The sequence below is a fragment of the Marmota marmota genome, unplaced genomic scaffold (assembly GCF_001458135.2).
Source record: "Marmota marmota marmota unplaced genomic scaffold, marMar, whole genome shotgun sequence".
Classification (NCBI taxonomy): domain Eukaryota; kingdom Metazoa; phylum Chordata; class Mammalia; order Rodentia; family Sciuridae; genus Marmota; species Marmota marmota.
In genome coordinates this window covers 3,587,288-3,612,582 of record NW_026000103.1, presented here as the reverse complement: position 1 = coordinate 3,612,582, position 25,295 = coordinate 3,587,288, and the positions used below count along the sequence as shown (strand labels likewise).

General features: G+C 32.9%; 1 protein-coding gene across 1 annotated transcript in view; it reads left to right on the top strand.

Moving 5' to 3' along the window:
* Cntln (centlein) overlaps nt 1–25,295 on the top strand; it is a 311,560-nt gene that overhangs the window by 199,026 nt on the left and 87,239 nt on the right. Inside the window, exons 14-17 of the mRNA XM_048783891.1 lie at nt 6,544–6,635; nt 14,059–14,582; nt 15,481–15,510; nt 17,546–17,567. Of these exons, the coding sequence (XP_048639848.1) occupies nt 6,544–6,635; nt 14,059–14,582; nt 15,481–15,510; nt 17,546–17,567 (668 nt within the window). The remainder of the gene's footprint in view (nt 1–6,543; nt 6,636–14,058; nt 14,583–15,480; nt 15,511–17,545; nt 17,568–25,295) is intronic.

Here is a 25,295-nt window from a genome sequence, read left to right as displayed (position 1 = left end):
ATTAAAGAGAAAGATCCTGGGTTCCAATGTGATCAAGAAAGCTGGAGAGGATGCTATGTTGGAGAATCTGCTCTTCGACATTGCTTTGAAGATATGTAGAAGGTCCCGCTCAAGTTGTTAACTACATACTAAATTAGCACATGGATGTAGGGAAACTACCCAAGCTTAAGGAAAAACATCATCCAAAAGGATTAGAGGAAACAATCTCCAGACTCGAAGGTCCAATGGAGTTCATTCTCCTGCCAGCATAGAAAGGAAAAAAAAAAAATTAAAAAGACAATATACAATCAAAGAATGACAGAATTCTTATTAGAAACAATCGAAGCCAGAAGGTAGGAAAGTACATTTTAAGTACTAAAAGAAGAAAGAAACCTGTCCATGTAGAATTCTATACTTAGCAAAGATATCTTTCAAAAATGAAGACAAAATAGAGATTTTCTTTTCCAGGTGTCAAACCAAATCACATGGCCAAGCTTAACTACAGTGGAGCAGGTATCTATATTTCAGATCCAGAGAAGTTAATAAAGCATTTGCTGAATAATAATATACCATCCTGTGATTCAAAAGTATAAACCAATGACAGAAAATACACATGTTGCAAATACATGGGTTTCTAGATGGTCTGGTTCAATCCAGAATGGAGTAAATAAATTATAAATTTTAGACTTTCCCTAATAAATATTACTTAAATGGAAACACTAGAAATTTCATAATAGATGGGCAGAGGAAAATTTGAGTTTGTAATTTCTAGCAAGTATCTCAACTTTCCTTAATATTAAGAAAAGATTGTGGGTGAATACATACCCAAAAGAATCTGACTGAAAAAAATCAGACCTTGGGAAATGGGTACCTTATTTTGACAGAGAGATGAGTCAAGGGAACATTTTTAAGTACCTTCATGCTTTTTTCAAATAAAGTCAAAACTTCATTTGCAATAATAATGTCAAAATATTATTTACTTCTTAGAATAATTAATATTAAGTAATTCTTTATGGCCATAATTGAATGCATAGTAAGTAATCTAGTGGGGATATACCTTTGTGCCTAAATATTTAAAGAAAATAATTGTTATAAATCCATGTACTTTATTTTTTATAAAGAAAGGGATGGTCAAACTCAGATTTTCTTACTCTAATTTCCATGATCAATATAAGACTATTTCCTCTACCCCTACTCTTCCTGGATATAGATCTCCTGATGTTATATTACTCCCTAATCTAGTAACTTCCTATTGAGAATAAAGCCCAAATTCCTTAATCCCATTGCTATTTAACCTTTGCCTACTTCATTGGTCTTATATTTCATATGGTTAGCTTTAATTTTCTATCCTGGAATGAAAAATTGACAAAATAAAAGCCAAAATGTGTTAATCATCTAATAGTCCTGGGAAGTTGTGCTTGATATTCTTTTTCTTTCCTGTCACTTCCATCTAGAAAGTTTTGGACTACAGTATCCCTTCTAATCAGAAGCCTTTCTCTGCTCTTTTTCTTTGTGCCCTCAATATATTCTGTGTACATTGTGCATATAAAATATATACTTTACATATATAAATATATATATATAAATATTAATTTTAATCACATTAATATAATTTTACATAATCTATATATAAGTTTTTGGATTGCTAATATTACACTTGAGATCAAGCTTCCTTCTACTTGTTGCATTAAGAATATAAATAAAGTAGGTTCACCAGATTGGGATGGGGGAATTGAGGGAAAGGAAGAGGGGTGGGAATGGGAAAGACAATAGAATGAATGAGACATAACTTTCCTATGTTCATATATGAATACACAATCAGTGTAACTATATATCAGGTACAACCACAAGAATGGGAAATTATATTCCATGTATGGATGATATGTAAACACACATTCTACTGTCATGTATATAACTAAACAGAACAAATTAAAAAAAAGAAATGTAGATAAAATAACAAATGAAACAAACTATTAAAGTAGTAAATTTAAGATGAAGAAATTTTTTTAAAGAAATAAGAGAATTAATATCAGGAATATAGGGAAATGCTAAAATCAGTTGCAACAAAAGTAAATTTGCAGAAATAATTTGTTATATTAAATTATAAACACCAATTCAAATATTAAACTTCCCAAAGCTAATTCATTTAAATGTAAAAATAAGGATTAAAATGTAGTCAAACACTTGAAAGTAGAAAAAAATAGTTTAAAATATTAAAATTATTTTCAAATTATGGGCTTAAGAAATAGCATAAAATTAAGAGGAGGGTATTACAAGGTAAAAGAACTGAATATAGCATACTCAAATATTTATAACCCAACCTTGTGAATTAATGAGATCAAGGATCCCTGATTAAAGACATTTTTAAGGCCAAGAAACCTATGTACTAGGTATAGTTTACAATGAAGAAAATGCAAAAAATATAATAAACAAACAAGCAAACAAAAATTACTCATTCTTCCATCTCCCCACATTTCTTCATAGAAAAATTTGCTTTGATTGTCCTGGTAGCATCCTCTTCAGAATACTTGTGACTGGTAACAGAAATCATCTACTTCTCTTTTAACTTAACTGATTGAATAAATTCTTCCCAAGACTTCTGAGATAAAGTCAAAGGGCATAGGTTGAATCTCAAGGAAGATATGCCACATATTAATAGTAGTAGTCATATGAAATGACTAAAGATTCTGTCCTATCCACCAAAAGCAATTGATTTCTTGCTTTCCTCCAAGGGAAATGGGACTTTATTTTTTATTGACTTATGGTCACTTTTCAGAGAAGATAGGTTCAAATTATGATCAGTGAATCTATCTTATGTAAGACAGCATTTAACAAAACATAAAAGTTTTTTTGTAAGGCAGGTCTCACTGATTATTACATGTTTATTCCTAATTCATTTTTTCTGAAATTGTACTGATTGAGCTGATTTCCCCAAGCTTCTGACAGTAATTAAATGGGATGTTTCCTCCTTCTTTCAATTCTAACACTACTTTCAGTCAGTGCAGACTTCCAGGTTAAGGTTTCAGTTCCAAAAGACTTTTCTTACTTCAGATACCCATTGGCAAATCCCAGATTTCCATTTTTGTTTTTCTGACCAGCCAACTTTAAGTTGGGGGTTCCCATAATCACTTCTGCAGATTTGATAATTTATTAGAGTGGCTCGGAAAAAGACTTTATTTACTACTAAACAGATTGTTATGTGGTATTTGACTTAGAAATAGCCAAATAGAAGAGATGTCTAGGGCAAGGTATGGAGGGAGGGACACAATTCTTTCATGCCTTTTATGAATTTGCCACCCTCCCAAGACCTAGATGTGTTTACCATTGAACACATTGAAACCCATTGTTAGGTCTTTTAATGGAGGTTCTGTTACCTAGGCATGATTGGTTAAATCATTGACCATTGATGATTGAATCCAATCTCCAGCCCTTCTTCTTCCCTCTACAGAAATCTGACAGTGGGTCTGAAAATTCCAGCTTTCTGATCACATGATGAATTTCTCTGGCCACCACCCCCTATCCTGAAGTTATATAGGAATCCACCAAGAATTGTTTGATTAGCGTGAATTCTGGTATGGTTGAAAGGAGCTTTTCATGAATAATAAAAGATGCTCCTTTGATCAATCAGGAAATTCTAAAGGTTTTAGAAGCTCTGCTTCAGGAACTCTAGGCAAAATCAAACATACATAGTTTTATTGTATTATAAGTACTTCTATACTAAAACTGTTATTTTGCTTTTCTTAAAAATGAAATAGCATTATTCTTTGGGAAATTGTTCATACACAAATTAATACTTATTCTTCTTTTCTAATCTCACAAATTGGTATACTGGCTAATAGACTTTTAAGAAAGTATGTGTAGGAAGCATCATATCAAGATCAGGAAAAAATTATGCTAATAGGTTTTTAAAATAATGTGTTAGTATAGTTAAAAGAATCTGAATGGAGAATAAGCAGTTAAAATTTGCAGAGGAATTTAGTTATTTAATGTAGTCACGGGGCTCAGAAAATAGTATCTCAAAGTATGATGCTTTGTCATGCCAAGCACTTTGAATGAAGGAAAATTGGAAGGCCTTCGAAACAGTCTTAGAATCAAGGTCTCTCTAACTTTCCTTGTTTCTGTCACCCTAGCTCAGGGAGAAGCTCTTTCTGAAGTTCCCTATTGGACTAAAGGGAAATTTTCCAAAAGAAAAGCACTTGTCTTGGACTCCCTTTCTAAATCTCATTAACCACAAAGACTAACTCACAGAAAAGAAGACTAAAAGGTGTCCACTGTTTTGTACCAAAGACATCATTTATTACTCTGATGATTATCATGTGAAAGAGTTTTTATTTGCATGATAAGACAATTATTGTTGTTAGTGCAGTTCAACCCCTCACTTTGTCCAAGTCTATTGTCTATTCTTCAGGCCCATTTACCTTCCTAAAATATCACTTACTTAGCTCTTTAATTTTTTTTTTAATATCTTCTTCCATTTCCTTCTCCCCTAGTGAGAGAGTATTGAAGCTTCAACCAGCTACCCTTTCTTTTAGTGTTCATATTTTGTTCCTGTACCCATGTGGGCATTAGCAAAATGGTGTACCTTTTGACCTGTGAATCTATTGTCAGTTTATGTCAACAGAATTAAAGACTCAAACCTTCAGAGGGAGTGGAAGAAGTTCTCTTGACTCCTATAGTAAGCCAAGAGTATTAAAATAGGAATATAGAAAATAGAATAAGTTTAAACTATACATATTAAAAGTTAAAAAGATGGAGGGAGAAGAAACACCTAAGAAATATTACAAATCAGAATGAATTTCTATAGTAGATTTAAATATTTACAACTAAAATCTTAAAAATAAACCTCCTGTGAAGTGAGATCATACTAACACCCATTGTCTTAAAAAAAAAAGAAAGTATATGTTTCTAGCTACTTTCTCTTAGTTCATTTCCCAAATTCCAAGATCTTTGAAGATAAGACAATGAAGACAAGAGAATTGGTTCCTTGTTTCTTTCTATGCCCTGGGCCTAACTGCTTGAATGTTCTTTATAAAAACTTTGAGGGCAAAAACAAAACAATTTTTCAACAGTAAACCTCAGGTGAATACATTTATCCAGTTTATCAGGGGGTCTTACATATACCTGGGGCAAAAAAGCATCAGAGAATTTTATTTAATCAATTTTTAGCATTTATTTTTATTAGCGTTATTTAGCCATTGTTAGCACTCTATGCTCTTTGACTATAGAACTTATTTTTAAGAGTAAATATTTCACTCAGAACTGTAACATATTTAAATGACTAGAACAGATGAGTTGTATTTGCATATTTTTTATTTATTTTTTAAAGAGTATTTTAAATGAATTCAGTACCCTGTTGTTAAGGGACTAGTAAAAGAAATTTGGGAGTGGATAGATTATTATCAAGGTAAAGGTACTTATTCCCCAGATAGCAAATTCTACCTATTCTAGCTTTTATTATCCTTAGGATAGTGTTCTATTTATTTCATGAGTACAGAAGTTTTAATTGGGTATGTCATGTTTCAAAGACAAAAGAAATGCCTAATTCACTCTAACAAACTTGTTAGTCACTGTTTATACCAAGAGGATTTCTACTCTACAGAGAATAATATTGTTTTCTTTTTCCTTTGTTGGTTAATCAAAGTTTTACACTGACCTACAGTAGTCAAGCATACTTTAAAGCAAAATCATCTCAGGCGAACGCAGATATGTATCCTTTCAGCTTTTGTGTATTCTTTTGTGCCCCTTTTTTGTTCTTTAAGAAATGTTATGTTTCAAGAATAATACATTAAGAACATATTCAATTTGTGACTACATTTTATCTGATAAGAAAAATGTTACAGGTTTTACTAAATTTCACTTTTTAGTAATATTAACAGAAAATTTATCATTTTTTTCCTTTGAAGTTGTTTAGTTACTTGCATATTTTTGCTTAGTTCAAAAGGTTTTTGGTAGTTAGTTGCATAACCAGCATGGAAATGACTTGTAGAAGAACTTAATATATATACTTAGGTTTCTGTTTATTTTGCAGTCATAGTTTTTCTGGAAACATGATTTTTATGATTTACCATGCCAAGCTCATGGATCCTTCACTTGAACAAAAGGTTTTAGTAGGGGTGTTACAGTTTCAGTCCACCCTAATTCTGTTACTATTTGCTTTGTTCAGCAATCACTCTGATCCTCCTGGCAGGGAACAAGATTCAGAGAACAAAACTAGTAGTGACTGTGTAGATAAAAAGGCAATGAATTCTGCTTTTAAGGCAAAGGGGGAATAGTCTACAAAAGAATGAAAATGGGAATAAAAGTATAGCATTGTTAACCTGCAGATCTATTGTACTTTTGAAAATCTTAACACTACAGAAAAAAAAAAGTGACACTACAAAGACATATAATTGTGTGACTGAAAATCTTGAAAAAGATCACTATTTAGTTCCTGGCCAAATACTTAACAAAAAAATATATTCGATTATTCATAATTGAAAAACCACAGAACAGTTTTTCTTAAAATGATAGGACAGTGTTTCTGCAATGTACAAGCACCATAATATATTATTTATTCTTGTCCAGAACAAGTCTTTAGATACCGTGAAGATGATGGGGTCAAGAAGAGTACTCCAGAGAAGAATGGGAAAGAAATATCGGAGCAGACATTACAGAAGGTAGTCTAATCTTTAAGATATTGAGCTGAGCAAGTTAAATCTGAATTTTAACATAAAGGATTATATTTTAAAACGAGGGCTCATGAACTTAAACCTTATGTGAATTCTTAATTTAAATTCATAATTCAAAATCATTGGCTTGCCAAAATGGGGTTAAAAAAATCAATGTTAGTGATATAAATGTGTAAACACTATGATTCCATTGACATAGACTAAAATATTTTCAAAGACAAAATGGAGAGTGTTGAAAACAGTTGAAGTTAACAGAATTTAGATGATATGTGCTTATTAGTTGTAACTGAGCAGTTTAAGTTTAAAATGGGTCATGATGAGACTCTGTGCTACTTTACAACAAATGTACAGATTTACAATATTTGGACCAAAAAAATGGAGCATAATTAGAGCTCTTACACTTCCAGTATATTTACCATTTTGTACTTGAAAATATGCATAGTTTATCCCATTTTATATAAAAATTTGCCATATGATTTAGTACAGCTTTTTATTTAGTAAGACTGTTGTCAACCCTGTAGTCAAAATACAGCTTGCCTTTCATTGATGGTAAAATGCTGTTTTAAAATCTTAACATTTAGCTTGGTGCCGGGGGTGCATGCCTGTAATCCCAGTGACTTGGGAGGCTGAGGCAGGAGGATTGCAGCAAGTTAAAAGCCAGCTTCAGCAAAAGCAAGGCACTAAGAATTCAGTGAGACCCTGTCTCTAAATAAAATATAAAAAAAGGTCTAAGGATGTGGTTTAGTGGTCAAGTGCCCCTGAGTTCAATCCCCTATGCCTCCCCCCAAATAAATAAATCTTAACATTTAGCTTTATAATGTTATACTTAGTCATATTTTTTTCTATAAATACATTATTATCAAATTCAATGAAATGGGCTCAATTGTATTAACATTTTTGAGTATTATAATTAAAATGATCTTTAAATTATTTAGTCTTGTAATTGACTCTCATTTGACAATACTGGATTGATTTTATATTTTATAAATATTTAATACTTACATTGCACTGGAAATGAACATGTATGTAAATAAAAATTTTATTTTTTTATTTTTTATTTTTTTATTGGTTCAAAACATTACAAAGCTCTTGACATATCATATTTCATACATTTGATTCAAGTGGGTTATGAACTCCCATTTTTACCCCGTATACAGATTGCAGAATCACATCGGATGAAAAAAAAAATCAAGGGAGAGAAATGAATTACAGTAGATGGGGTAGAAATAGAAGATGGGAGGGGAGGAGAAGGGGGAATAGTAGAGGATAGGAAAGATAGCAGAATACAACAGTCACTAGTATGGCAATATGTAAATAAAAATTTTAATGTAGGTACTTATTTTTGTTGTATCTGTGAATTGACTTGTAGGAAATCTAGTGATTTATAGCAGATGATGTGATTTCCCTGTACATTTAACACTTGGTATATAGTCAGATAACAAAGGATGTCATCTCATTGTTTCTGAATGGCACATATCGGATTAACAAGTAGTGGCACTCCCTCCTCCACAGAAAATCTTAACTAAACTTCTCTAGAAATCTTTACAATAATTGATTTTAGGACTATCAGCAAAAGAGCCTCTACAAAAGAGTTCAATGTAGATAAACTTCCTATTTTCCTGTTGCTCTATTTTACTTGGCCACTGGCCTAGAAGAAATCAGCACTCCAGGTGCTGAATGCCACCCCTTTACTAGTTTTTCACAAACATTTATCCAATATAGTAGTTTGTAGAAGTGTGTTTGCAAATGCAAATGTGATTTTAAAAAGACAAATCTTTTAACAAGGCCTCTGGCCTTGAGCTGGAACTTCACTGAGATGTCTAAGTTTCTAAGTTACCAATTGGGCTCCGTGGTAACAGCTGGGAGGGGTGGGTAGGGGAGAAGAAGTTCTCCCCTTCTCAGGCACTGTCCTTGAAGGGTTAACTTGCCCAAAACAGTGAAAGAAAAAGCTGCTTATGTGTGAACTTCTGCAGATTGTGAACTTCTGAGCCCCTCCTCTTACATGCCGAGTATAAAGTTCTGAAACTGCCTGAACTCGGGATTCAGGGGATTAATTGATTACAGTGAAAGCTGTACCCGAACCTGGCTGCAGCCAAATAAAACTGATTCCTGCTATCTTCCGTGCCCTGCTTCCTCTATCCCCTACAACAAATATAGTAACTGAAAACAAGAAATGTTCATGTTCATTTATCTTAAAGTAAAAGGAATAACTGAAATTATCTGTACTACTAAGCCAAGATTTCATATAGTTTATGCTTGTTTCAAAACAATATTTTTGTTTGCCAGGTTTTGTATAATTTTTGTTTCTATGAATATGTAATGTTACTGTTTATTGCTCTAGAATAAAAATCCAATAGTAATCTATTATTTCATTCTAACTACCATAAATGACTGATAGATCCAGAATCTACTTTAAGACCTAGAAAATCAAGAGAAATTATTTTCATTGGAGTGTGTGTCAAATTAAGATACTAATTTGCCACTTTTTTTATTAACCTAATGTAGTTGTATTGGTTGTGCTTTAATTCCTCCTGGTTGAATATCTTTATTTTAAAAGGATATATATGAAGCTTATTCAAAATTGATTTAAAAGACAGTAGCAAGATGCAAACAATATTTGTATATATTAGAAATGAAGTAGATAAGCATATTACTTTAATTTTTTAATAATTTTTTATTTTTTAATAATTTTAATTAGTTATACATAACAGTAGAATGCACTTTGATATATCATACATAGATAGGGTATAATTTCTCATTTTTCTGAGTGTACATGTTACAGAATCATATTGGTCATGTAGTCGCATATATACATAAAGTATTAGCATTTCATAATGTTATTGACTGAAATATGTCCTCTGGAAATTTACATGTCAAAGTTCTAATCTCTTATATCAGAATTGGAAAGAGTCTTTAACAAGATAACTAAGTTATAATAAGGTTATTAGCTTAGGTCCTTAATTCATTATACTGGTATCCTTATAAAAAAGGAATTAGGACAAAAAACAGAGTGAAAACCATGTGACACAGGGAAGATTGCTACTTACAGTGAAATGAGCAGAACTTCAGAAGAAATTAACCTTGCTGATTCCTTGTTCTCTTTTAAACTTCAGAACTAAGACAAAATAAATTTCTGTTTAAGCTGCTCACTCTATGGTACTTTGTTATAGCAGACTTATAAAACTAATGTACACACTTTACAATGACAGGTGTTTTATTTCAGTTGTGAAAAGAATTAACTCTTTGATACATATTATTTTAGATGTTCAGTACTGAGATAAAGTAGGGGCTTGAACTGATTTAAAACACAATCCAAATGCCTTTCACAGTTCCTCAGATTTTCATTCTTAAAGTAATTTTAACAGTTCTTGAGACGTGCCTTGAATAATACCTTAATAGATACCATGGATTTTCTCTCTTCAAAATCTTTAGAAGTAGTGTCTTTGTTATCTGTCCTCTACTTTAAACTTAAAGTCAAATAATTTTGAACAGTTCTTATGACTAAACTAGATTCACATTTGGTTGTTAACAGACTATAAACCACAGACCTTTTTCGTTAGTATGTGTAAGGGCAGAGAGACGCAACACTTGTTCAACAAAGGTTAGGTTAAGGGAAAAGCATAAATTTATTTAATCAAAGTTTTAGGTGATGTGCAAGGATTCAGAAATGAAGACCTAAAGAGCCAGGGAAAACTATCTTTTTTTTTTTTTTTCTGAGAGGACAGTACTGGAGTTGAATGCAGGGCCTCCCACATGATAGGCAAGCGCTGTACTACTGAGCTCCATCCCCAGAACTATCCATTTTTGTGCTTAGATTCTATGAATCATGGAAAGCTGTGTTGAAAAGAATTTGGGAGAAGTATATGACCCAATAACAGACTAAGGGGGAGAACCCAGAAAAGCCTGGTTGCTCAGATTCTTTATGGCCTCTCTGTGTAATATTCCCCACCCCCACCCCTAGGCATGGGGCAGGTGAAAAGAGTAGGTAGAGCGTGACCTTTCTTTGTATTATGACTTTTTTAGGGAGAGAAGAGTTGGAGTTTCAATGAAATTTTGGTTATCATGCGGTAGGGAAACATAAGGGCAGGAGGTCAGAGAGACCTTTCTTCTGAGGCCCTTCCAATGCCCTTTAGTTCAAAGTACTCAGCTTGCCAAAGTACCATTCTTTGGGGTATTGTGTACTGAGCCCTAACATATGTAAAATTTTCCTGAATTGTACCCAAACTTAAATAGATGTTAATCAAAAGGAAAATAAAAATCCTCTAATTTCTAGAATTGAAATCTCAAATTTAAGGTATTTACTTATTATATTTGTTTATGTTTCACTTTAATCAAAACTATAAAATTTATTTAATGGCTAATCAACATACTTAGAATAAGTAGTTATATTTTAGCTCAATAAATTTTAATAGGCAGCTGTTAAGATAATAATAATAGAAACAATAATGATGATAATTGTTGAAAACTTGTTGTTTTCCAGAATTTGTTATGATCATGTTTAATACTCATAATAAGCCTGCATAGTAGACATTACTAGTCCTATCTTTCAGATGAGGAAACTAAAGGTAAAATGGGTTAATTATCTTACCAGCTAAATCATCCAGAGCTGGAAATGAGATACAGACCTGACTCAAAATTCTGTTCCTTCTAATTCACACTGATTTTTATTTATACTTTTATACTAACATTTCCAAAGTCAGTATTTTAAGTGCAGCTGATTGTTTGTACAAAATAGTGGTTTTTAAAAATAGAATTCATTCTACGTACCCTACCGTGGACATCCTAAAATATTTTAAAATGCATTTATGGAAGTATATTGTTTGGTGTAGTCTTTAAAGCCCTACTAAAGGAAGTTGGAGAGAGTATAAAGGTAATATTTTTGTTTGTCTGTAGCATATTTTATTAAAGTGGGAATAAAAATTGAAGATAGAGTGATTTGGAAGAAGTAACAAGGATTCAGCCAGAGTTTATATTTTCTTGAACACTATTTTTTTTGTCACACTAATCTGCTCTCCAATAGAGTAATTGCATTGAGAAGGAACAACATAATCTCTCTCATAGATATACACAAAGATATGTAATAGTCTGGTATAACCACTACTCTCAGTCAAGAAAAGGTCTAATAAGGGCCATATCATACTGTGGAATGAAGGGATTAAAATTAGATGAGATTCTTCTTATTATGTTGATAAATACCCCATGCTCCAGAGTAGGATAGCTAGTCAATAAATGACTGTTCAAATTATTTGAAGCTAGTTGAATTCACAATAAAAATAGGGGGGAATAGCAGGATGGATAAATCAAAGATGACCTGAAACTTGTGTTTGGAAAACAATTTTATATATTCACCATTATAGAGTTCACTAAACTGGCAAATGTTAAGAATATGTACAAGTTTTTTCTTATATATTCCTTTTTATTCGGGGGTGGACTTAGGTATGCTCTACCACAGGGCTATATCCCTAGTCCTTTTTAAACATTTTTATTTTTTATTTTGAGACAGGTTTGCACTAAATTGTCAAGGATGGCCTTGAACTTGCAATCCTTCTGTTTTAGCCTCCCAAGTAACTGGAATTACAGGCATGTCCCAACACACCTGGCTATCTTGTACGTTTCTGGAATATTGTTAATTCACATCATTTATTGTTGTCTTAGTCCCTTCATGCTGCTATAACTAAATACCAATAAACTGAGTAATTTAAAAACAATGGAAATTTATTCACACAGTTCTGGAGTCTTGGAAGTCCAAGATTAAAATGTCCACAGATTCCGTGTATTCTTTCTGTTGGTGCTTCTAGCTATTTCCTAACATGATAGAAGAAGCAAGTTAGCCCTCTAGGGTCTCTTATAATGACACTAATCCCACTCATGAGGGCCCTGCCCTTATTCCAAATTAGGTTTTAACATAATTTCTGGAGGGATCAAGTATTCAAACTATCAAAGTTATCAAAAATGCTTCTCCCAGACACACACACACATACACACACACACACACACACAGTGTAGAGAGGGAAAATATTATCTCCACAGATTTTTTAAAAATAAATATGAGTATGTGTAGTTTTTTAATCATTTAGATTTCTTGCTTGTCTTCAGTTCTTTCCTGGCTTAATTGTTTGTTCCTTTTCCATATATATTTAAGTAACTCTTCTTAGATGGCTTATAGGATAGTGGAAAGGGGCACAAAATTCTGAATGTGAGTTCCAGTTCAAAGTAGAAAATGTTTACCTCTATATGTAATTAAAGTTTTCAGATTCTCTCTTTGCTGTCTGTTTTCTACTCTGGAAAGATAATCAATGGCTCTATTTACCTCATGTGTTTAAGATGATAAGGAGAGATCATGTTTATGAAACTGTTTTACAAATAGTAAAATATACTTTATAGGTAAGTTTTCCCACATAATCACCACTGCATTTATGTAAATATCCAAGTATTCTATGCATTCTGTACCAAAGACAGTTTAGTAATAAATGATTTTGATGTACCATTTTTTTAAAAGCTTCACATAATGGTCATACCCCACTTTTTTTTTTTTAATTTAACATAAAATGTTCAGTGATTTTGCAGTGCAGTATGGTAGTAGGGCTTGTTATTTATTTTTCAAGATCTTAATCTAAGTCAACTTCTCCATGAAATTTATATACTCTTAAATCAAAATTAATTATTTTTTCCTTGATGCTCAGAGTTATGGCATTTAGATCATATCCTTTATTAGGTTTAGGTATGCAAATTGTAGTTTTTGAAATTCTTTAAGGTCAGGAAGTGTATTTACCATTGCCGTGTCTTAAAACATGAATCATATTTATTTAAATAAATGGAAAAATTAATTCATGCAGCCTTGAAATCACTATAATTTTAACTTGTTAGACTTTTTTGGTGATTTTTTTTTTTTGTTTTTTTGTATCACGGGCCACAGTTGGGCCACAACTACTACAATTACATTTTTTTCTGATTTGGAAAAACAGCAGCTGTGATAGGCTGCTTTGTATTTAGTCGTCACTTTTTCATATGATACATGTTATTTACTAATAGAGTTTCTTCATATATCTGTTTTAATACTTTGTATAAATTGTTTTACTCTGAAAATATTTTTTTTCATAGTGAGTGAAATATATACTCAAAGCGTTTATGGTCTTAGAAAACTCTGCAGTTTATTAGCATACTTAGTTCTGTGTCACTTTGTATAGAATGTTAACTTCTTTTACCATCTGTCCTATATTCAACAGATGTATTATTGCATTTTTGAATGTATTCATCTATACCACCTTAGAATTATTTAGAAATTAAGTACCTTAGATTTATTTTATCCTTGTGCTCAATGTAATTTTTCTTTCATTAGTTAGAAATGAGAATAAAAATACAGTAATTATGTTTTTTTATTTAAAAAGGTAAATTAAACTCTTTTGTTTAGGTCATTGAGTTGGAAAATCGGCTAAAATCTTTTGAGAAAAGGTCAAGAAAATTAAAAGAAGGGAATAAAAAATTAATGAAAGAAAATTATTTCCTGAAATCTCACTTAAAACAGCATCAAGAAGATGTGGAGACCAGAGAAAAAGAGTTAGAAGAGTTACGAAAGAAAAGTGAAGATGTTGAAAAAGACAAAACTGAACTTCAAGGAAAAATCAGTGAGCTACAGAGAGAAGTCGCTTCCCTAAGGAAACAAGTGGCAAAAGCTAATGCAATGAGAAAAGAAAATGAAGGGCTGATGAAATTGCACCATTCAGCAGACAAAGCTGGATTAGAGATGGCCACCACAGAAGGGAGATCTGGACAGTATGATCGTAAGACAACCACGACCAAGGTTAAATTTAAAGCTGCCAAGAAAAAGTGCTCTGTGGGTCGTCACCACACTGTTCTCAATCACTCCATCAAGGTTATAAGCAATGTGTTTGAGAACCTCAGCAAGGACGGCTGGGAGGATGTGAGTGAAAGCAGGTAAGGCTCTCATTAACTTAGCTCTGTGGTGGGGACACCGTGCATATGTAAAGCACTGGCAAATGGAGATTGAATTTCAACTGCTGTTGATTTGGTATTCAGAAAAAATACTGTCAGATCCTTTGAAATATCTTGGGAGGTCTTGTTCTGAGCTTATTGACTGAAATTTGCATGCAAAATTAGCCACAACTGCATGAGTATTTGAATAGGTGCCAGGAAACCCAAAAGAAGGCAATGCTTGATTTCTTCCAGTGATGCTATTTTCATGCAGTCATGAGGCTTGAAATTGACAGTTTGGCAGGTTGATTTAATTTGCTGGCCCTTTGCATATTCACCACTGACAGCTAAGGATTCCCAGGCAAGCCTACTAAGTCAGTTTAGTTATCTTGTGACATGCCAACCTGGGAGGAGAAACATTTCCCCCCCCCAATTTAGTTAGATAAATTTTGAATGACCCATTTCAGCTTGTTACCAGATGTCTACAAGCTGTTTAACATCCTTTAATTTAAGAACCATCTTCACTAATTATTTTATGTATGTATTATGCAAAGTCATTGTACTAACTTTAATTGAATGGTCGTTAAAAATTACTTCTTAAAAGTTATAAAAATTCCTACTCCTTAAATATTTTAACCCTTAGTAAATAGCAATAGGAAAATACTAAAAATCTATATTATTTATTTCTCTTATCCTTGGCTATACTTTTATATACACTTGAAGCACAAAGGCAGATCAATGAGACAATACCTCTTTTTTATACCTAGGCAATAGGGAAGTTCACTTTTGCCAGAATTGCTAACGATTTATCCAATTTGCTATAGTTTAAAAATGCCTGTTTCATAATGGCATATATTTCCCTTTATTTTTCATAGTTTTTGTTTCGTTTTTAAATTTACAGCAGTGGTTCTGATTTAGATTTGAAAAGACTGTGAATAGTTTTCTTAATCATGGACAACTGAAAAATTTTTGAAACATATTTCCAAACTAGTATAAAGGCAAAATGGTATGATACCATACCTCATCCATAATAAGGGTTAGGGCTGACATTCCTATAATAAAAGACATATTAAAAAAGAGAAAAACATAATAGTTTATTTAATCAGTTTTACATGATAAGGTAGCCTTCAGACTGAAGACTCGAAGACTCATGTAAAACTCCATTTTTATGCTTAGATTAGATGAAGAGTAAATAGTTACATAGAGATGTGATTAGACTGAAGGTTATAGTCTAATATAATAAACCAAAGGGGAGTTACAAGGCAAGATGTGTGTATTCATATTCTTCTTAGCCTCTTTTCTTGGCATTCTTTCTTCCTTGGTGTAAGGTAGGACCCTTTGTGGAATGAGGGTCTTATGATCTACTACACACAAGGTAAGTGAGAGAATTTCTTTGCTGTTAGCTTCTCCACCTTTAGTTATTAAAGTGGAGAAGGTTAAAGTAATATGTTTTAAGCTTTATGGTCTGCTTTGGGGAAAAGGGTTTCTAGTTTCTGTCAACTGCCTCAGGGAAGAATAATTCTGGTCTGTGACTTATTGGGAGAATGAAGAGTCAGAGATAGGAGGGTAGGAGAAGTTCAGAAAGACTTTGTTCTGAGTCTGCTTCTCAGTCTTCTATGTCCTTTAGTATTTAGGATGCCAAATTTCCATACTTTGGGATATTATTTTCTGAGCCCCAACATTGTTTTATATTATAATCACCTGGAGGTCTCATAAAATTTCAAAGTTTATTCTACACTCCAGACTAATTATGACTTTGGGGTTGGGATATGGGCCTCGGCATATTTTGAAATGTCCTATCTGATTCCAATGTGAAGATTAGTTTGGGAACCCCTGTTTTAAATGCTCATAAAGTCAAACTCTTTGTCTTTAGTTAGGTTTAAACACTTAAAAAACCAAATTTACGAAGTTAAAGCCAAGGATCAAATCTATATTCCCATTTTCTTAATATCTCTTTTCATGTTCTTCCATGTTATCAAAAGCTATTGGAGATAAAATCCTACCTAACTTAAAACCCACTAATCATTTATTTGTATCTTCAAGGAAATTATACTTTTAGCTGCAAATTGTACTTTAGCCATGTAGTACTGCTACACCATTCATAACGTAACAATGCAGTTTACTTATATGTGAACATGCTTGTGGTAATAATATATGAAAAATATACTCAGTTATAATTTCATCATATTAGTACATGTTTACAAAATCATATATTTTAGAGATGCAGCACAGTATATTTGTTAAAATATTGGAATTTAGATTAAGTGTTAAATTTCCCGCCTGACAGAACACTCTCAGGAATCATTCAGCTGCAAAGAATTCTCAGACAATTAGAAATCCTACAGTGGAACTCAAGGGACTTCAGAAGATTTTATTTATTTTAATTTTTTGTAGACCAAAATATAAGAAAGTTGTTTGGTTACTGAGAAAAATGAAAGTTAATCATATTTATTATACAAATTTTATGTGTGTGTATGTATACACATATATACATATATAGTATACATTTAATACATAAATATATATTTATGTACCTGTATATATAAGTACATTCTATAGTTCTCTATTGTTCTTCAACAAAGAATAACAGAGAAGATAACAGAAAAGCTCTCAGCCCTCACCTGTCTTTAAGTAGGACGTAAATTTATGTAGATATTCCACCTCCCCTCTCTACCAGGATGGACAAAAATTAATCATTGGGGAGACTTTTAATCCTAATCAGCCTGAGAATGGCTTCAGAAAATCTACATACCAAACTTTACCAACTGGCACATATTGACCATTAATTTCTCACATACTTACCTGCCCACAGTTTTGCTACCTCTTGGGACTTTGTTCTTTTCTTTTGTCAAGTCACTACTCTAAAAATTTATTGTTTGTTGAAGATGCAATGATAAGATGGAATTCTAAGATACCTCTTTGAGCTACTCACACCTTGCTACTCCCATGCTGTTTCCATGTTGCAGGTGTGATACACATGTGACTGTGGTATTTCTGTGTTACATGTGTGATACACATTGATGAAAGTGTTTGTTTTTCCCTTATTAATATGTCTTTTGTTATGAAGCGTAGAAGGAAAACAATTATTTTTTCATCCCTACAACTAAAATGTCTACATAAATTTTCTCTTACTAAATTCTTTACTTACTTGCCTTGTTACTTTCCCAAACATATCACAAACATTTGTGATTCTATTTCTTTACCCTAACTTTCTGTCTTTTCCTGCCAATGTATTTTATTTTCATTCAAAATTATTTTAAAATACACTAGTAATCTTTAACATTCTCTTTTATTTCTTGTTTAAGAAATAGCTCATGCCATTTAGATTCTTTCAGAGTTTTCAGCCTTAGTCTTAAAGTCTTTTTTATCTTTCTTCCATTATCAGCTTTTAAAAATTGATGTCTTCTGTTGGTGGAGTTCAGGACACCCTACTCAAAAATATAGCTGAAGGAATTTAAGAAATGTCAGGTGCTGGAAGAACTCTCCAATTTTCTTCCCTGAAACAAGCCATAAGATCCTTATATTAGAGATACCCTTTATATCCCTGGTAGAAATGACCATCCTTATCTCCAAAGAAGAGGAATCTGAATGAAGAGGCCTTGCAAAAGTGTTCCCCAGTTTTTTACAGTTAGCTCATATTTCTTTATAAAGTGTCCTTTGTCATGTAAAACTTACATCAAACAGATTAATATACTTTTCTCTTATAAATCTGCCTTCTGTTAGACTTCTGTTAGATTCTCTGAGAATATTAGACAGGTAAAGGAAAAAAATACTTTTTTTCTCAACTATCTCTACTTATTTACAATAATTATAGCAATTAGGTACATAGAACCTTTAGCCACACTGTTCAAACCTTGGCTCTAATATCCTCACTTTGTAACTATAGTCACATTATTTGACCTGACTGTGACTCAGTTTTTTCATATATAAAACACGCATAATATGGAAACTTGGAGGAGAAAAAGTTTATTTTGGCTCATGGTATTGAAGATTCTGTCCATGGTGGGTTGACTTCATAACTCTGGGCCCAAGCATCATGGTAGAATGTCTCTGTGGAGGCAGGAAGCAATATTCAGGGAAAGCCAGAAAGGAATGAGAAGCATGAAGGGACCATAAGGACGATGCCGCCTTCCTAGACACATATGCTCTACCCAGTAACCCACCATATCCAACCATGTTCTGTTTTTCCATTCAAACTAGTATGGAACGATTAGGTTACAGCTTTCTCAGTCCAATCATTTCACTCCCAAACATTCTTGCATTAACACAGGAACTTTGGGGGGACTCTTCATATCCAAGCCATAATATTCCATTCCTGGCCCATAAAAGCTCATGTCCATCTTACAAAATGTGTTAGTCCACCTCCAAGAATCCCATAGTCTTAACAGTTCCAGTGTTGCCCAAAAGTCCAAGTCCAAAGTCTCCAGTGAGATTCAAGGCAAACTTTTGGCTATGGCACCTGTGAAACTCAAAAGCAAGTTACAGATATCCAACATACAGGAGCACAGGATAAACATTCCCATTCCAAAAGAGAGGAATAGAGGCATAGAAATAGAAAGAAGGGATAGGACCAAATGTAATCAAAACCCGGTTAGACAAAAGTCCCATAACTTCACATGTATCATCTAGGACACATGGCTGTGAGATATGCTCTCCAAAGGGCTTAGGCAGTCCCACCCCTTTGACCTTGCTGGTTGCAGTGCACCTAGGCTCTCATCTAGCCTGATTCTCCTCACAGCCAGCAGATTTAATTGATAGACAGTCCACATTGCTGGCATATCTTAATTTCTGGGATATCTATTTGGACTTTGACCTTACCTTCACATCTTCACACATCACTCTCTCAAATGCCAGCCTGCAGGGATTATAAACCTATTACACTTTACCTGGCCTTCCAAGCCTTCCTGTGAAATCTCAGTGAAAGCCTCCATGACCCCTTAACACAAGAATCCTGCATTCCTACAGAATCAGCACCATATGGTTGATGCCGAAATCTGTGTCAAGTTCATACAATACCTGGGCTCATTGCATGGTGAAACATCTTCCTACGCCCCCCTAAGTAAGTAGGATGCCTTCTCAAAGGAATTTTCTTTTCTGCATCCATGAGCAATGGATGTGGTCTTGCAAATTCCTGAAATTTCAGGAGGCGTTTGTCTCTGCAAAGTACTTAGCATCTCCTAAGGAGCTGTATTCTTTTCAACAAGCATACCTTTGTTGGTCCCAGTTTTATAAATACTTATGTGGACAAACTACAAGTTTTAAAATCCGTTAGCTTTGTTTTCTGCTCCTTATTTTCACAGTCAACCTGGCTAAAAGCTGCTAGCAATATCCATACTACTGACTGCTATCCTTCCTTGAAATTTTATCTGCCAGATTAATTAATCCTTTACTTTTGAAATTCAGTCTCACACAAAGTCTCAGGACAGGGGCAAAATTCAGACAAGTTCTTTGCTAAAATATAATGTGAGTGGCCAAGTCCAGTTCCCAAGAGTCCTTAATTCCCTATGAAACCTTATGAACACAGACAGCATTCTTTTTGGCATTCTGATCTTCTGAGCTCCCACAAGAATCACCCATTAAGCTCTGCTTACAACATTCTGAACTTTTCTACACTGCATTTCTAAACTTTTCTAAATTCTTCCCACAAACCATTTCCAAAGGCTTCTGAACCATACAGTCAGGTTAGTCCCCTCAGTGACTTCATTTCTCAGTACCAAAGTCTGTTTAAGTCAGCTTTGCATCACTGACAAAAATACATGAACAAACAACATGAGAAGAGGGAAAGTTTGTTTGCCTGACAGAATCAGAAGTTTAGTCCACAGTTGGAATTGGAATTATCCTTTGCTCTAGGCCCAAGTTGAGGCAGTACATCATAGTGAAAGGTCTTGGTATATGCTGGGTGCTCCATTCGTGGCTGGCCAGGAATAGTGAGATGTTGGAAGAGACCACAGGGAAGATGCAGCTTTCCAGATCATGCCCCAGTGACTTGCCTCTTCTAGACATGCTCCACTTGCCTATAGTCTGTCCATTCAAATTAGAATGGACTAATCAGGTTACAGCTTTCAGAGTCCAGTTATTTCACCTCTGTATATTCCTGCATTATCACAGAGCTTTAGGGTCATATCTAAAATCCAAACCATAATAAATTTGATTTGTTTGCTATTAACATTACAATGAATAATTTTTTTTATAATCCCCAACTCCCCTCCCATGCTCAGAAAACTTCTCAGTATATGTCTGTATTTTTATTCATGCATTCATTTCATTCATTCTCTTATTCCCAATGATGGACAAAGATGCTTAAACTCCTTCAACAAAATATATTTTCTTACATGGCAAAAATTGTCTGCCAACAATTATCAGTACAGTTCTTTTTAGTCCTATGTTTTAGTGATATTAATAGATTCATCAAATGAATGTTTTATGAACATCTCTTAGTAAACCTGTTTAGACCACAACAATTTTATTTCTCAAGCTGATTTTAATTCTATCCATGGTACTGGCATGGTACAATTATAGCATGGAGTTAATGTAGCTATTAGTTTTCTATTGCAAGAGTTGTTTTCCTTTCCTTCCCTCCCTTCTTATCCCCATTCTGTAATTGTCCCATTACTCTGATGTTCTTTTCCTTTGCTCAGCAGAAGCTTTTTAGTTTGATATAATTCTTTTTTTCTATTTTTGCTTCTGTTTCATGTGTTTTAGTATGCTTCCCCACAAATCATTTTCCATTACAATGTTCTGAAGTACTTTCCCTGTTTTCTTCTAGTAGTTTCATAGATTAGGTCTTATATTTCAATAACTAAGCCATTTGGGTTAATTTTTATAATTGCATGTGGATAGCCAATTTTTCCTGCATCCTTTATTGAAAAAAAGCATGTTCTGAGCACTTTTGTTGAAAATAAGTTTATGTTTTGATTAATATAGCTTTGTAGTATATTTAAGGATTTAAAGTCAGACACTTTAATGCCCTGATGCTTCCTGCTTCATCCTTAAGAGGGCGTTAGCTATTCTGATCTGTGTGTGTGTGTGTGTGTGTGTGTGTGTGTGTGTGGTATATTTCATATAAATTTTAGGCCCCCCCCCAGTTTTGTTAAGAATATCATTAGTTTCTCGATAGAAATTGAATTAAATCTATGGATTGCTTTGGATAGTATGGACATTTAAAAATAGTAATTCTTTCAATCCATGAACACAGGATGTCTTTTCATTTTAGTGAGTCTTTTTCTACTTTTTTCATGAGTGTTTTGTGTTTTATAATTTTCATTGTAGAGATTTTTCATCTCTAGTTAAATTTATGCCTAGGTGTTTTATTTTATTTGTAGCTATTATATATGTGATTGCTCTCTTGATTTTATTTCAGGTAATTCACTACTAGCATGGAACAACCCTACTGATATTTGTATGTTGATTTTATATCCTGCAACTTTATTGGAATTTTTTATTAGTTCTCCTAGTTTCTTGGGTAGAGTGTTTGGGGTTTTCTATGTATAAAATCATGTCATCTGCAAATAGTGACAATTGACTTCCTCTTTTTCATTTGAATGTTCTTTCTTTTTCTTGCCTGGTTGTTCTGGCTAGGGGTTCCAGTACTATGTGAATAAAAGTAGTAGAAATGGCATCTTTGTCTTATTTTAGGTCACAAAGCAAATCTTAGCAAATACAAAAAAAAGAGAGAGAGAGATAATACCTTGCCTTCTAATCACTTCATAATAATGAAATGAAATTAGAAATGAAGTTAGAAATCAATGGTAATTTAAAAAACAGAAACCACTCTAATACCTTGAGATAGAGTAATACACTTTTGAATGATTAATGGATAGCAGAAGAAATCAGGCGATAAATAAAAAAAATTCTTAGAAGTAAATGAGAATAGTGATACAATATATCAAAATATCTGGGAGAATATGAAGGCAGTTATAAGAAGAATGTTCATATCATTGAGTTCATACACTAAAAGAATAGAAAGATCCTAAATAAATAATCTAAACATCTCAAGACCCTATAGAAGAACAAACCAACACAAATCAGTAGAAAACAAGAACTAATTAAGATCAGAGTCAAAATCAATGAAATTGAGAATAAAAAAAAAACAAAAACAAAAGATCATCTAAACAAAGAGTTGATTTTTTTGAAAGGATTAAAAAATTGATAAACCATTAGCTAAACTAACCAAAAGAAAGAAAAATTGATAAACCCTCAGCCAAACTAAAATAATTCTTTATAAGATCACCACCACATTGGCAAATCCAGAGTTCCATTCTCAGTCCTTTCCTTACTTGACATATCAGGAGCATTTTACACAGTTAATTTCTACTTCCTCTTGTTCTTCTCTATACTATACTCTTTATGTTCTTCTCCTTGAGGTTTAACCACTGTTTCATTCATTCATTCCTGCCTCCCATCTGTTTTCAAGGACTGAAGTCCTTGAAATATATTGAATATATTCTTTGTTTTTTTCTGTACTCCTTTGTGATCTCATAGTCTCTATTCATACTATCCTTATATATATATTTAATTTTCATTTTTATGCTAGTTTCCCCAAAATGTATGTGTCTAGATTAGATCTCATTTCTGAATTTTAGACTTGTAAATTTAACAGGTTAACATCATACTTGGGTGTCTAATAGCCTTAATCTGCATGCCTGAGCTCCACCACACCTAACCCATTTCAGATGCTATTTCTCTCTTCCTAACTAATGGTAATTCTATCCTACAGTTACTCTGATCAAAATCTTGGAATCATCCCTGATTCCAGTCTTTCTCTCATTCCTCACATTAATTCCTTTTCTAAAAATCCAGAATCCATCCACTTCTTATTATTTGTATAGCTGCATTATCATCTGCCTGGCTTACTTCAGAAAGTTTCCGGTTTCCCCACTTTCAACCTTGTCTTTAATCCATGTTTAGTGTGTTCTACCCACACTATACTTCTTGTTATATTTTGCAAGCAGAAACTTCCACATCAGTGATTTTAGTTTGATGTATCTTCCGTGTGGAATTCATTTCTCTAAATATCTACACAATTAACTACTCTTAAGTCTTTCCTACAATGTTACTAGTGGCCAATTCATTTCAAATTGCAACCTTGTCACATTTTTACCTCCTGTACTCTGGATTTATTCCTCTTACTTGCTCATTTTTTCCCAGCCACATTTATTATCTTATAATGTGCTCTATGATATTTCAAATTTATTGTATTTATTGTTTCCTCTGTGACAAATTATAGAATTTGTTCATCAGTATGTTTCACATGCATGAAAGATTGTAGTCATTCAGTACATATTTTTTTGAAAATGAATAAGTGAAAATTTATACAGAAAGAGAAGCATTATGCCCACATCTCCAGCTCACCCTCCACCAAGGGTCTTTTCATTTAGCTTTTAAAGTTTCTTAAAAGTGTCTATTGTTAAATATTTTGAATTTCTGCTAAATTTGGATAAAAAGAAAAAGAGAATATAATACAAAAGAGATCAACAATAATAATAGAATGCCTAAGCATATGGATTCTTCTGTTCTAATCCAGACATACTTAATTTCAGCATATTGAAATAACTTGTACAGTTGACCAATTTCTGTTGAGTTTTTAAAAGGGGAACCCAAATGGTTAAAGAGTAAGGAAGTCAGATAAGTATGGTTCTAATATTCAAAAACAGGAAGAAGGAGAATTATATTCTTGGTAGTTTTGGCAATAAATCCTACATAAAGTGCTAGGACATAATAAAAGGTCAATGTGTGAATGTTTCATGAAAGCATCAGTGATTTCTTGGTCCCAGCATGGGTACTTAATGCAGATTCTTAGCAGACTAACCTGTATCTTCTTAACATGATTAAACTAAATACAGTATATCTGAATCCAACAAAGCATGTTTATCAAGTTTGCTAATAGTATGACATTGAAAGCAGAAGAAAATACCTTGCAGTGTAGAATTGAGATCCCCAAAGATCTTAGTAGACAGGAAGATATAATTATACAAAACATTCCAGGGTAGTTTACTTGGAAAATGCAATTCTTCCACTACCTAAATGGAGAAATACGTAATTTTGAAAGTAACTCTGTAGAAATATTTTAGAAGATTTTGTTAAATCTAGTATGAGTCTGTTTGAAATGTACATGTCAGAAAAGCTTAAACATAGTTTGAATTTGCATCTACCAGAAGTTCTGTAAGTACCTCTGATAGTGTACAGTACTTAGAATATTAAATCCTGGACACAATGCTTCATAAGGTTAGGCTGGAGCACATTCAAAAATGATGAGGATGGTAAAGCATCTCTAAAGCATTTGAATTAGGAACATTAGAAGAAACTAGTAATGTTTTACTTTAAGATGTCTCAAACAACAAGTAACAATATCATAATAGTTAAAAGATCATCTATTTGTAAAAGAGACTTAAATGTTGCATTCAATGTCAAAACTTCTAATCTCCCTTGATTAATTTTTTCCTCTTTATCATATCACTGTTAGCATACTAATATTTTATTTATTCCTCTTATTGGTTTCCCCCAGTCCTTACTGTGATAAAAGTTACATGAAGGAAGAGATTTTTGTTTTCTGCTTATTTGCTTAGTGCTTTATCCCATATGCTTAAAAGAGTACCTGGCCCATAGTTAGTATTTGACAAGTATTTTATTGAATAATGAATAGCCATAAGGAATGAAATTGGAATTGACAAGTGAAAGCCTAAGAGATTAACATTTTATCACAGATAAATAAAAAAT